Consider the following 12,634-nt stretch of genomic DNA (forward strand, 5'->3'; position numbering starts at 1 on the left):
TCCATATATCTTTATCTCCATATCTCTGTATCTCCGCATCTTAGTATCTTAGTATCTCTCCACTCCGCCTCTTAGTATCTTTGTATCTTAGTATCTCTGTATCTCTGCATCTTAGTATCTCTCCACTCCGCATCTTAGTATCACTGTATCTCCGCATCTTAGTATCTCTGTATCTCCGCATCTTAGCATCTCTGTATCTCTGTATCTTAGTATCTCTGTATCTCCATATCTCTGTATCATAGTATCTCTGTATCTCCATATCTCCACATCTTAGTATCTCCACATCTTAGTATCTCCACATCTTAGTATCTCCACATCTTAGTATCTCTGTATCTCTGCATCTTAGTATCTCTGTATCTTAGTATCTCTGTATCTTAGTATCTCTGTATCTCCGCATCTTAGTATCTCCATATCTTAGTATTTCTGTACATTCTATTTCTGTTTCTCCATATATCTTTATCTCCATATCTCCGTATCTCTTCATCTTAGTATCTCTGTATCTCCGTATTTCGGTTTCTCCTTATCTCTTTATCTCTGTATCTTAGTATCTCTGTATCTCTGTTCCTCTGTATCTCCATATCTCTGTATTCACATATGTCTGTATCTCTATATTTTAGAATCTCTGTTCCTCTGTATCACCATATCTCTGTATCTCAGTATCTCTATATCTCTGTATCTTAGTATCTCTGTATCTTAGTATCTCCCGCCCACGGGTAATAACAGGTTTGAGTTCCATTGTCTGTAATTGGTGGGGTCTGTGGTTTTTGTGGCTTCTATCCCTGGAGCCACCATCACCATCTATAGCTTGGACTATGCTGCGCCTTTTGTAGCCTCTATATGCGGCTGAATGAACACAAATGCATTATGATCGCTATAAATAAAACACAAGAGTTCAACATTATAAAATTATAGTGGAGATCTATAGACCAAGTAACAAAACCCTGATCTGAAGGTCTCAGTCTCTGCTCCGAACATTGATCCCTAATGCAAACAGGAGGGGAATCTGACTGAAAGTGACCAAATAACAAATATGTAGAAAATAAGTCACTGATCACACACAGCCGGGTTATCTATCCCAACCGTATCATCTCCAAGGCCTCATTTCTATCATTTGGTGGGGTACCAGGCAGGGCACACCTGAGGCTAGCCTTATACTAGACTGACAGGAGACCACCAGCCACTATGTCTCATCTACTTACTAAACATATATATATATATATATATATATATATATATATATATTATATATATATATATACTCTTATTATTCTCCAATCAAACAATGAACAGAGAAATGCACAAAAAATGACACTATCCACTTTACAGTTGTTGCCCCTTATCAGAGCCCCTTGAAGCTCCCCCTGGGGCTTCTCTATTTCTGCTGCCTGAGGTGTTATAGATGGTGATGATGGTACTTGTAGTTCCTCCTGAGGTATTATAGATGGTGATGCTGATACTTGTAAATCTCCCTGAGGTGTTATAGATGGTGATGCTGATACTTGTAGTTCTCCCTGAGGTGTTATAGATGGTGTTGTTGGTACTTGTATTTCTCCCTGAGGTGTTATAGATGGTGATGATGATACTTGTAGTTCTCCCTGAGGTGTTATAGATGGTAATGATGATACTTGTAGTTCTCCCTGAGGTGTTTTAGATGGTGATGATGATACTTGTAGTTCCTCTTGAGGTGTTATAGATGGTGATGATGATACTTGTAGTTCCTCTTGAGGTGTTATAGATGGTGATGATGATACTTGTAGTTTTCCCTGAGGTGTTTTAGATGGTGATGATGATACTTGTAGTTCCTCTTGAGGTGTTATAGATAGTGATGATGATACTTGTAGTTCTTCCTGAGGTATTATAGATGGTGATGATGATACTTGTAGTTCTTCCTGAGGTCTTATAGATGGTGATGATGGTACTTGTAGTTCTCCCTGAGGTGTTATAGATGGTGAGGATGGTTCTTGTAGTTCCCCCTGGGGCTTTTCTATTACTGCTGCCTTAGGTGATAATGGAGAAGCCCTTGATGATGATGAGGAGCAGAGACAATCAGACAACAGGGAGTAGGGGCAGTGAGGTGCAACAGTGACTTTTACTTAAAGTGGAAGCATTAGAAGGATAGAACTTGAACAGTTCCTTTGTGCTTAATATCTGTCAATATGTCCGCCTGCCAGAGAAGGGTGACTGATGTTACATTGGAGATTGTTGTTGTGTGTGGAGTCGCCCTTTTGTATGCTGGTAGATAGAAAAGCACAACCCAGTGGGATGGGAATCCTTTAGGGTATCTGGGCCGGGCCGTAAGCCACAATGTTTCAGACCCCAGAATATATAAGGATATGTGGAGGAGCGGCCCCTCAGTGTGATACCGTGATGAGGAAGTAGATCAGGCTCCTCGCTCTCTTGGTAATGTCATCTGTAATATAAGCTCCTTGGCTCCACAACTCCTATAGGTCACACTATCTCGGGTATACAGACTTCCATAAATCTCCTGACAGGCTGTAGTCTCCTCAGAAGATGTTACCACAACTTCACCCCACTAACCCACCGACTAACTTCCTATCACAGCTGCACCCCACTAACCCACCGACTAACTTCCTATCACAGCTGCACCCCACTAATCCACCGACTAACTTCCTGTCACAGCTGCACCCCACTAACTTCCTGTCACAGCTGCACCCCACTAACTTCCTATCACAGCTGCACCCTACTAACCACCGACTAACTTCCTGTCACAGCTGCACCCCACTAACCACCGACTAACTTCCTATCACAGCTGCACCCCACTAACCCACCGACTAGCTTCCTATCACAGCTGCACCCCACTAACTTCCTGTCACAGCTGCCTCTTGAGGGGAGCTCCGCCCTCTTTCTGGAGCTTTCTCCTAGCTGGTGTAGTACAGTGAGGAGGCAGCTGGTGTTGCTATGGTAACTCCCTGCTGTGGTGCGTGTATCTATGGCGACCCATCTCCAGCATGGCTCCTCTCTATGTCACTATAACACAAGCTCCATTCTCTGCCTGACCGCAGGGAACATATACTGGTGATGTCCCCCAAGTCATCATGTGAATGGGGTGTGAGAACAATGGGAGTATTTCCTCATTGATCCTTCATCGCCGGTTTAGGCCTCCGCCTCCTGCCAGCTCCAGGATCCCCCATAATGCCTCATACCTTCCTCATCGCAGGCACAGCACAGGTTTTGGGGTGTACCCCCATTAATCACTCACATGTCGGGGTCTATAATAATTCATAATAATGATAATAATTTTTATTTATATAGCGCCACTTTTTATTATACAGAAAGATGATATAAATTACATTTAATGCCATTTCATTGTATTTTTTCTCTACAGCAATTAGTTATTTATTTTATTAGCACAAATGAAGCCAAAGTTCTGTCCAATTTATTGTGTGTGACGGGAAACCTCATAGACAGCCCCTCGAAGAAATAGGAGTCACCATTTCATAATGCAACCTGAATTGTACCGTCTACCAGGAACCGCCTTGTCCCACTGCTTACCGTCTACCGGGAACCGCCTTGTCCCACTGCTTACCGTCTACCGGGAACCGCCTTGTCCCACTGCTTACCGTCTACCGGGAACCGCCTTGTCGCACTTCTTACCGTCTACCGGGAACCGCCTTGTCGCACTGCTTACCGTCTACCGGGAACCGCCTTGTCGCACTGCTTACCGTCTACCGGGAACCGCCTTGTCCCACTGCTTACCGTATTCCTGTAACCGCCTTGTCGCACTGCTTACCGTCTACCGGGAACCGCCTTGTCGCACTGCTTACCGTATTCCTGTAACCGCCTTGTCCCACTGCTTGTTGTGCTGCTGCCTAGTGTGAATGGGGTCCATGATCCAACATAACCCCATTGACTTGTATGGGTGATGAAAGTGTGTGTTGAAAGTGACCTCCCCTTCAGTGTGTGACAGCGGCGTCTGGCAGCAGCTGCAGTCCTGATTGGCTCTCTAACTGCCGGAGCGCCCCCCCGCTGGCCAGGAGTGAGCGCACAGCTCGCACACCCCAAGGGCCGACCCTGAGACTCACACACACATAAGAATTGTCAGCAGTCGTCACTACTCCCAGCAAATCCTGATGGTGTGAACAGCGACTGAGAAATAAATGTGGCATATAGTGATATATAACCTAGTGCTGAGGTGGATAGGAATCCAGCGGGTGCAGTGCTGGGGGCCACAATATGGCTGCAGCTCTTATGCTGCATGTCACCATGGAATAATAGAAGATGGATTTACTGGGTAATGAGAATACTAGCGGAGGAGGCCGAGAGGTGAAGCTAGGAACCCTGACATGGGCCGGAAGACCCGGCAGCCTAATGATGCAGATAGGAGGCGGCCGGGGTACGGGCTATGTGGGAAGAGTCCTGGGCCTGAGGGAAGAGAGAAGGGGGAGGGAAGAGAAGAGGGGGAGGAAAGAGAAGAGGGGGAGGAAAGAGAAGAGGGGGAGGAAAGAGAAGAGGGGGAGGAAAGAGGAGAGAGGGGAGGAAAGGGAGGGGGAAAGGGAGGGGGAAAGGGAGGGGGAAAGGGAGGGGGAAAGGGAAGAGGGAGGGGAGAGGGAGGAGGGAGAGGGAGGAGGGAGAGGGAGGAGGGAGGGGGAAAGGGAGGAGGGAGGGGAAAGGGAGGGGGAAAGGGAGGAGGAAAGGGAAAGGGAGGGGAGGAGGAAAGGGAGGAGGGAGGGAGAAGGGAGGGGGAAAGGGAGGGGGAAAGGGAGGGAGGAGGGAGGGGGAAAGGGAGGGGGAAAGGGAGGGGGAAAGGGAGGGAGGAGGGAGGGGGAAAGGGAGGGGGAAAGGGAGGGGGAAAGGGAAGGGGAGAGGGAGGAGGGAGAGGGAAAGGGAGGAGGGAGGGGAAAGGGAGGAGGGAGAGGGAGGGGGAGGAGGAAGAGGAAAGGGAGGGGGAGGGGGGAGGGAGGGGGAGGAGGGAGAGAGAGGGGGAGGAGGGAGAGGAAAGGGAGGAGGGAGGGAGGGGGAGGAGGGAAAGGGAGGAGGGAGAGAGAGGGGGAGAGAGGGGGAGGAGGGAGAGGGAAAGGGAGGAGTGAGAGGAAAGGGAGGAGGGAGAGAGAGGGGGAGGAGGGAGAGGAAAGGGAGGAGGGAGGGAGGGGGAGGAGGGAGAGGGAAAGGGAGGAGGGAGAGAGAGGGGGAGGAGGGAGAGAGAAAGGGAGGAGGGAGAGGGAGGGGAAGGAGGGAGAAAGAGAGGAGGGAGAGGAAAGGGAGGAGGGAGAGAGAGGGGGAGGAGGGAGAGAGAGGGGGAGGAGGGAGAGAGAGAGGAGGGAGAGGAAAGGGAGGAGGGAGAGAGAGGGGGAGGAGGGAGAGAGAGGGGGAGGAGGGAGAGGAAAGGGAGGAGGGAGAGAGAGGGGGAGAGGGAGGGGGAGGAGGGAGGGGAAAGGGAGGACGGAGAGGAAAGTCTAGTGAAATTTTACAGACATTTCTCTAGTCTTTAATTTGCAATAAGGAAACAATCACACATCCGGGATCTGCTGCAGATTGATGCAATCACACATCCGGGATCTGCTGCAGATTAATGCAATCACACATCCGGGATCTGCTGCAGATTGATGCAATCACACATCCAGGACCTGCTGCAGATTGATGCAATCACACATCCGGGATCTGCTGCAGATTGATGCATCCTTAGGTCCCAGTCATACATCAGTAACCCTCTCTGTAATGGCGGACCCCTAACCACAGACAGGATCAGGAATGTGTAGCTGTCGGCATATGCAGGGACCTCGGTCATACAGGTGACACGGACGCACAATGTCCCCAATACAGATCATCAGTAACACCTACAGAGTACAGTCTATGGAGCCATAGAACTCAATGAGTCTGCATGTGTGACAGCGGCCATAATTTGGGGAGGGGGAGGGAGGATGTGTTATAGCAGGTCAAGGATAGGAAGGGGGGAGGTGTTATAGCAGGGTCAGGGATGGGAGGGGGAGGGAGGATGTGTTATAGCAGGGTCAGGGATGGGAGGGGGGGAGGTGTTATAGCAGGTCAAGGATAGGAAGGGGGGGAGGTGTTATAGCAGGTCAAGGATAGGAAGGGGGGGAGGTGTTATAGCAGAGTCAGGGATGGGAGGGGGAGGGAGGATGTGTTATAGCAGGGTCAGGGATGGGAGGGGGGGGAGGATGTGTTATAGCAGGTCAAGGATAGGAAGGGGGGAGGTGTTATAGCAGGGTCAGGGATGGGAGGGGGAGGGAGGATGTGTTATAGCAGGGTCAGGGATGGGAGGGGGAGGGAGGATGTGTTATAGCAGGGTCAGGGATGGGAGGGGGAGGGAGGAGGTGTTATAGCAGGGTCAGGGATGGGAGGGGGAGGGAGGATGTGTTATAGCAGGGTCAGGGATGGGAGGGGGAGGGAGGATGTGTTATAGCAGGGTCAGGGATGGGAGGGGGAGGGAGGATGTGTTATAGCAGGGTCAGGGATGGGAGGGGGAGGGAGGATGTGTTATAGCAGGGTCAGGGATGGGAGGGGGAGGGAGGAGGCGGGGCACATGAGATGATCTGCCCCTCCCTTACATATATGAAACAATCACTTGGCAGACATTTGCCAAGTTTACCTGTGACGGGACGCGGCTCTCCTACCTGGCACTATGATTAGTTCCCGCTACATTACAATTACAACTGAATTTTGATAATTTTTTATTTTATATCAAACCTGGAAGAATATAAGAGAATACAGGAAGCTAGAGGACTGATAATTCTAAGTAATTTATTATTACCCATTCCAGGGCTCCATGGCCTCCTCTCAGAGGTTACTGTTACATAATGATGTACTTCCTGTGATGCCGGGATACTTCTCCGGATCTGGGGAGCCCCCATAGTCACAGCCAAAGATACTTTTAAATAATGAACAAATAGGTAAAATGATTATTAATCTCTTAATTGCATTAACCTCTTAACATCCCATGACGTACTGGTACACGTGCATGATGTGAGCCTTCTCTGTACTACACCAGATCGGCTAATTAACCATTCAAATGCTGTTAAAAAGCCTTTCCTTGTCGTCTAGTGGAGGGAGATTGGCCCCAGATGGCCAATTAGTTGTACTTACCACCCTGGGCCTTAGCAATGCTCTGATGCTGGTCCTGACTCAGCAATTGCTAGACGCTGCCATTAGCAGCACTGAGTAATCGAGTGCAGATGACATAGATCAATGCAGTACATATGTGCTGCATTGATCTCTACGAGCAATCAGTGTATTGCTCATAGAAATGCTCGGGGGGGATTTCAAATGTGTGTAAAAAAAAAATATTAAAAAAATCCCTTCCCATATTACAACTTTAAATTGACCGCCTTTTCCTATCTATTTTTTTTTGAATAAACATATTTGCTTTGGCAGCGCGAGGAATCGCAATTACTGCTCACACAGCCCCATAGACCAAAAACTTACAGCGTCATCTCAGTAGGGAAGAAGACGTAAAATAAAATGAAAGTTCTATGAATTGCCGAGAGTTGTAATCGCACCGACCCAAAGAACATGAGCACGGAGCACGGAGCGTCAACACCCAACCCTCCGGAAATGAAAAAATAGCTTTTTCTTTTTATCTCACCCTGTAAATATTTTATTTTCCAGTTTTGTGGCATATTTGATGGAACCATTAAGTGTGTGACTGCACGGTACGATTGGCGTCAGAGTAAGATGCCGGTCTGTACAAGCGCTGTGGCCTCTTACACACCTGGAGGGAAAAATAAAAGTGCAAACAATGAATATTGTCTCCGTCCTTAAGGGGTTAATGGAGTGGAACGAGATCCGGCATTAGACGATTTCTCATACATCTTCCAGTTTCAGCCGACATTGGTCGTCACTTTCCAGCATCTCCAACTCTTTCATGTCCAGTAAAGGCCAGAGCTCTGAGAAGCTGGTGGCGTTCGTTTTTTGTGGTTGGGTAACAAGCCTTATGTCACGGAGAGTCTTGGTCTCGTCTGTCGGATATTTCCCCATTCTCTTCATATCGTTCTCCCAGGATTCATACTTTTCAAGGCTGGTCATGAAAACCTGGACATTCTCACATGACCCTTTGCAGGTGCGGAACTTGATGTCAAGGTCAACCTGGTCAATGGTGAGATGAATAAATGGGTCAAACACTCAATGTGTGATACGTATGAGGCTACATTAGGCTAGGAGCCGGATCTCCACACACAGGATTTTGCTGAATATTTTTATCAGTTTTTTGTAAACAAAACCAGGAGTGGACAGAAAACGAAGAAAGTCTGGCCGCCATTTATTAGCAAATAAAGGCCGTTGTTTTAAAATAATATCAGAATATTGGTAGCAGAATACTGAGGGAACCTCCTGTGTGAACATGGCCTAAGGCTGGGCTCACACTGGGTTTTTGCTTTCTGTTTAATGGATCCGTTTTTGAATTGTTAATTTTAACGTACAGGAAAAAGTTTATTTGTTCTCTGAAAAAAAAAAAGAAGGATCGGATTTTTATAATGTAAATCAATGGATAACGGATCCTAGGGGATGGCGTACACCGGCGTTAGTTTTTACACCCATTTTTTTTCCATAAAACAGATCAGTTAAATGGAAAATAAAAACACAGTGTGAACGCAGACCAATAAAGAGATACTGCGCAAACTAATAGTATGGGCCTCATCTGTGTGATCACCCAGGATATATAATATCACTAATAGTACCAATGTGATGTCCCACATGGGTGGGTTTTTTTTGGTTCTCCTGTGCACCTCTCAAAAAGTTTCTTCTTTCAGGTTAGAAAGTGGTGATGAAGTAGTCTGCAGTTTCGCCACTAGGTGATAGTGTTTTATATGTCCATGTATTGCACATTATTGTATTGTATATCACAGTCAGTGAAACCTTAAGAGGGTAGTGCGGCGCTCAGAAATTATTCACAGAATAACACACATTACAAAGTTATACAACTCTGTGATGTATGTTATGTCTGTGAACCGCCCCCTTCCCGTGTCCCACCACCCCCGCCCGTGTACCCGGAAGTGTGTGGTGCATTATATATTACCTGATCCGTGTCGAGGCCGTCCGCCATCTTGTGCCAAACGTCATCTTCGGACGGACGGCTGTGCTCAGCCGCGATTGGCTCAGCACAGTTATGCTCAGCCAATCGCGGCTGAGCAGCTGATGACGCGGCAGAGGACACGGATCAGGTCATGTATAATGCACCACACACTTCCGGGTACACGGTGGGGGTGGTGGGACACGGGAAGGGGGCGGTTCACAGACATAACATACATTACAGAGTTGTATAACTATGTAATGTGTGTTATTCTGTGAATACTTTTTTAGCGCCGCACTACCCCTTTAAGGTTTCCTATGTACCATGTGTTATTCTTGACCAATAGGAGGTGTTCTCTACTTCTAACCAATCTCTTTTCTCCTTTCTCCTGCACACACTCATCCCCACCACTCACATGGAACACTCTAGGCCCCTGTAGGAGGAGTTACATGGTGGAGGAGGTGCACAGTTAGTTCTTACCAGATTCTCAGAGAGGGAAGACACAAAAACAGATGTTACTGCAGTAGTTAAGCCAGGGCCTGGCTGATGCCAGGACCCTTTACAGGGACAAGCGATGCGGTCTAGTCTAGACACTCAGGTGTATAGATGCAGCTAGAGACAACCAGTTTTTGTCTATTACCACTAAGTTCATTATGCAGTGCTAGGCACTTTAAAGTGACCCTGTCCCCCTTTTTGGATTCTGACATCTCTACACAGGTGTAAAGGGTAAATTTAGCAGTTTTCACACCTTATTTTATATCATACGTCATGCAGCTTGTTCAAGTAAAAAGTGATCTTATCATCTGCAGATTGTGCTAAGTGGGCGGGGCTTCACAGCAACAGCTCCACTGAGCCCCGCCCCACCTCACCATTGGCCACGCCCCTCTGTGACATCATCAACATATAGGCCCCATCTCCTTGGCACCCATTGGTATGGGCTGACCCAGAGGGGGTGGAGCCTAGACCTTTAAGCCAGCCTGTTCCAATGGTCAGTGAGGGGAGGAGCATATGTGCCTATGACGTCGTGGAGGGGCGGGGCCAATGGTGGCGCTATGGGTGGGGCCAAGTGGCTAATGCTGTGAAGCCCCACCCACTTAGCACAATCTGCAGATGATAAAAAATCACTTGAACAAGCACCATGACGTATGATATAAAATAAGGTATGAAAACTGCTAAATTTACCCATTACACTTGTGTAGAGATGTCAGAATGCACAAGGGGGGGGCAGGGTTACTTTAAAGGGAGAGGAATCAAGGAACACCCTAACCCACGCCGAGAACACCTCTACACAGAGCAGGGCAGTATTCTGAGTACAAGAGGAACTAGCCTGGATAGGTCAAAGTTACTGTAAAGAAGGTCTACGTATCCTAGCTCACAGTGCAGGTAACTAGGACACCCCCCCTGGACACTTACAGTAGCTATGCCTAGATAACCACAGCTGGGGCTTGTAGGACCCTGACAGGACGGGTAGCTCAACACTGTAGGGCAGAAGGTGGTCAGACCAAAGTCTAAACACAACTACAAGTAAACTTCTCACTATAAAGTATATCTTTTCAAGTTCAGGCAGAGTACACAGCTACATTGGGTTGGGCCTACTCTGACAAACTCCTCTACTCTTCAAGCACTGCTACAACTACCTCTTTTACTCTACTCCTTCAGCATCTCCTTAAAGAGGACCTGTCACCCCCCGTGCCAGGGTGACAGGCTCCCGACCCCCGTTAGAGCCCCCTATACTCACGTGATCCCGCCGGGTCCCGCTTCCTGATCCGGTCGGGTCACAGAGATATCAGCGCCCGAAGCCCGCCGCGCACTGACAGGAGAGTCCGATGCCCATAGAGAGTGACGGAGCATTCATTCTCTATGGGCATCTGACTCTGCTGTCAGCGCGCACCGGGCTTCGGGAGCTGATATCTCCGTGACCCGACCGGATCAGGAAGCGGGACCCAGTGGGATCAGGTGAGTATAGGGGGCTGTAACGGAGGGGTCGGGAGCCTGTCACCTCGGCACGGGGGGTTGACAGGTCTCCTTTAAGTACAACGAGTTCCAGCACTAAAGTCTGTGTCAACCATTTATCTATTCTGTAAAAGTCTTGTGTATTATTCAGAGACTCTACAGTAAGCTTGTTCTATTTTTCCATCACTGGGACTCTATTCTATACGCACCAGCACCTACACACACAACACCGCACACCTTGGGTTATTTTTCCCCTTTCTATGGGTGGCGTAACTGATAGACCTCATGTATGTATAGGCCCCCATGTATGTATAGGGACCCCGTGTATGTACAGGGACCCCGTGTATGTATAGGGACCCCGTGTATGTACAGGCCCCCATGTATGTATAGGACCCCCGTGTATGTACAGGCCCCCATGTATGTATAGGCTCCCATGTATGTACAGGCTCCGTGTATGTATAGGGACCCCGTGTATGTACAGGCCCCCATGTATGTATAGGCCCCCATGTATGTATAGGCCCCCATGTATGTATAGGCTCCCATGTATGTACAGGCTCCGTGTATGTATAGGCCCCCATGTATGTACAGGCCCCCATGTATGTACAGGCCCCCATGTATGTACAGGCCCCCATGTATGTATAGGCCCCCATGTATGTATAGGCTCCCATGTATGTATAGGCTCCGTGTATGTACAGGCTCCGTGTATGTATAGGCCCCCATGTATGTATAGGCCCCCATGTATGTACAGGCCCCCATGTATGTACAGGCCCCCATGTATGTACAGGCTCCGTGTATGTACAGGCTCCGTGTATGTATAGGCCCCCATGTATGTATAGGCCCCCATGTATGTATAGGCCCCCATGTATGTACAGGCTCCGTGTATGTATAGGCCCCCATGTATGTATAGGCCCCCATGTATGTACAGGCCCCCATGTATGTACAGGCCCCCATGTATGTATAGGCCCCCATGTATGTATAGGCCCCCGTGTATGTATAGGCCCCCCATGTATGTACAGGCCCCCATGTATGTACAGGCTCCGTGTATGTACAGGCCCCCATGTATGTATAGGCCCCCATGTATGTACAGGCCCCCGTGTATGTATAGGCCCCCATGTATGTACAGGCCCCCGTGTATGTATAGGCCCCCATGTATTGCCCTTACATCAGACTAGTGAGTCCATCCCGGCTTATGTCGGCCCACATGAAATCCTTGCGTTACTATCTGCTCTTCATAGAAATACTATAGCCGCCATTTACCTCCAGTCTCCGCATTGCCGCCAGCTGCTCTTCTATCGCGCTGTGGAGGCGTCTGAGATCTCTTACTTGTTCCTTCACTTTTAGTTTCAGATCATTAAGTTTCTTCCTCAGTTTATTTCCAAGATTTGCAACATTTTTCACTGTTTCTGATTAAAAAAAAACACAAACAAACCCACAATTACCGATTTACGAGTACATTACTGGTCAATTAAAGGGGAACACTACCAATTCATTAAAGGGGAACATTACTGGTTAATCAAAGGGGAACATTACTGGTTTATTAAAGGGGAACACTACTGGTTTATTAAAGGGGAACACTACTGGTTTATTAAAGGGGAACTCTTGTCATAATACTCTGTAGGTTGTGGGGATCCATCCATGATCATTAGCGTCATAGAACCTCAGTCCCAGTGAGCAGGTTGTCGCTCGGCCGACATCAAG

The 12,634-nt window shown here is 48.2% G+C and overlaps 1 protein-coding gene across 1 annotated transcript in view; it reads right to left on the reverse strand.

The window, feature by feature from the left end:
- Window positions 1–6,700: 6,700 nt before the first annotated feature.
- LOC138797915 (fibrinogen alpha chain-like) overlaps window positions 6,701–12,634 on the reverse strand; it is a 28,405-nt gene continuing 22,471 nt past the window's right edge. The window contains exons 2-3 of the mRNA XM_069978717.1: window positions 12,194–12,339; window positions 6,701–8,061 (exon numbers count right to left, since the gene is read on the reverse strand). Of these exons, the coding sequence (XP_069834818.1) occupies window positions 7,780–8,061; window positions 12,194–12,339 (428 nt within the window). The 3' untranslated portion in view covers window positions 6,701–7,779. The remainder of the gene's footprint in view (window positions 8,062–12,193; window positions 12,340–12,634) is intronic.

The sequence above is a fragment of the Dendropsophus ebraccatus genome, chromosome 7, assembly GCF_027789765.1.
Source record: "Dendropsophus ebraccatus isolate aDenEbr1 chromosome 7, aDenEbr1.pat, whole genome shotgun sequence".
Taxonomy (NCBI): domain Eukaryota; kingdom Metazoa; phylum Chordata; class Amphibia; order Anura; family Hylidae; genus Dendropsophus; species Dendropsophus ebraccatus.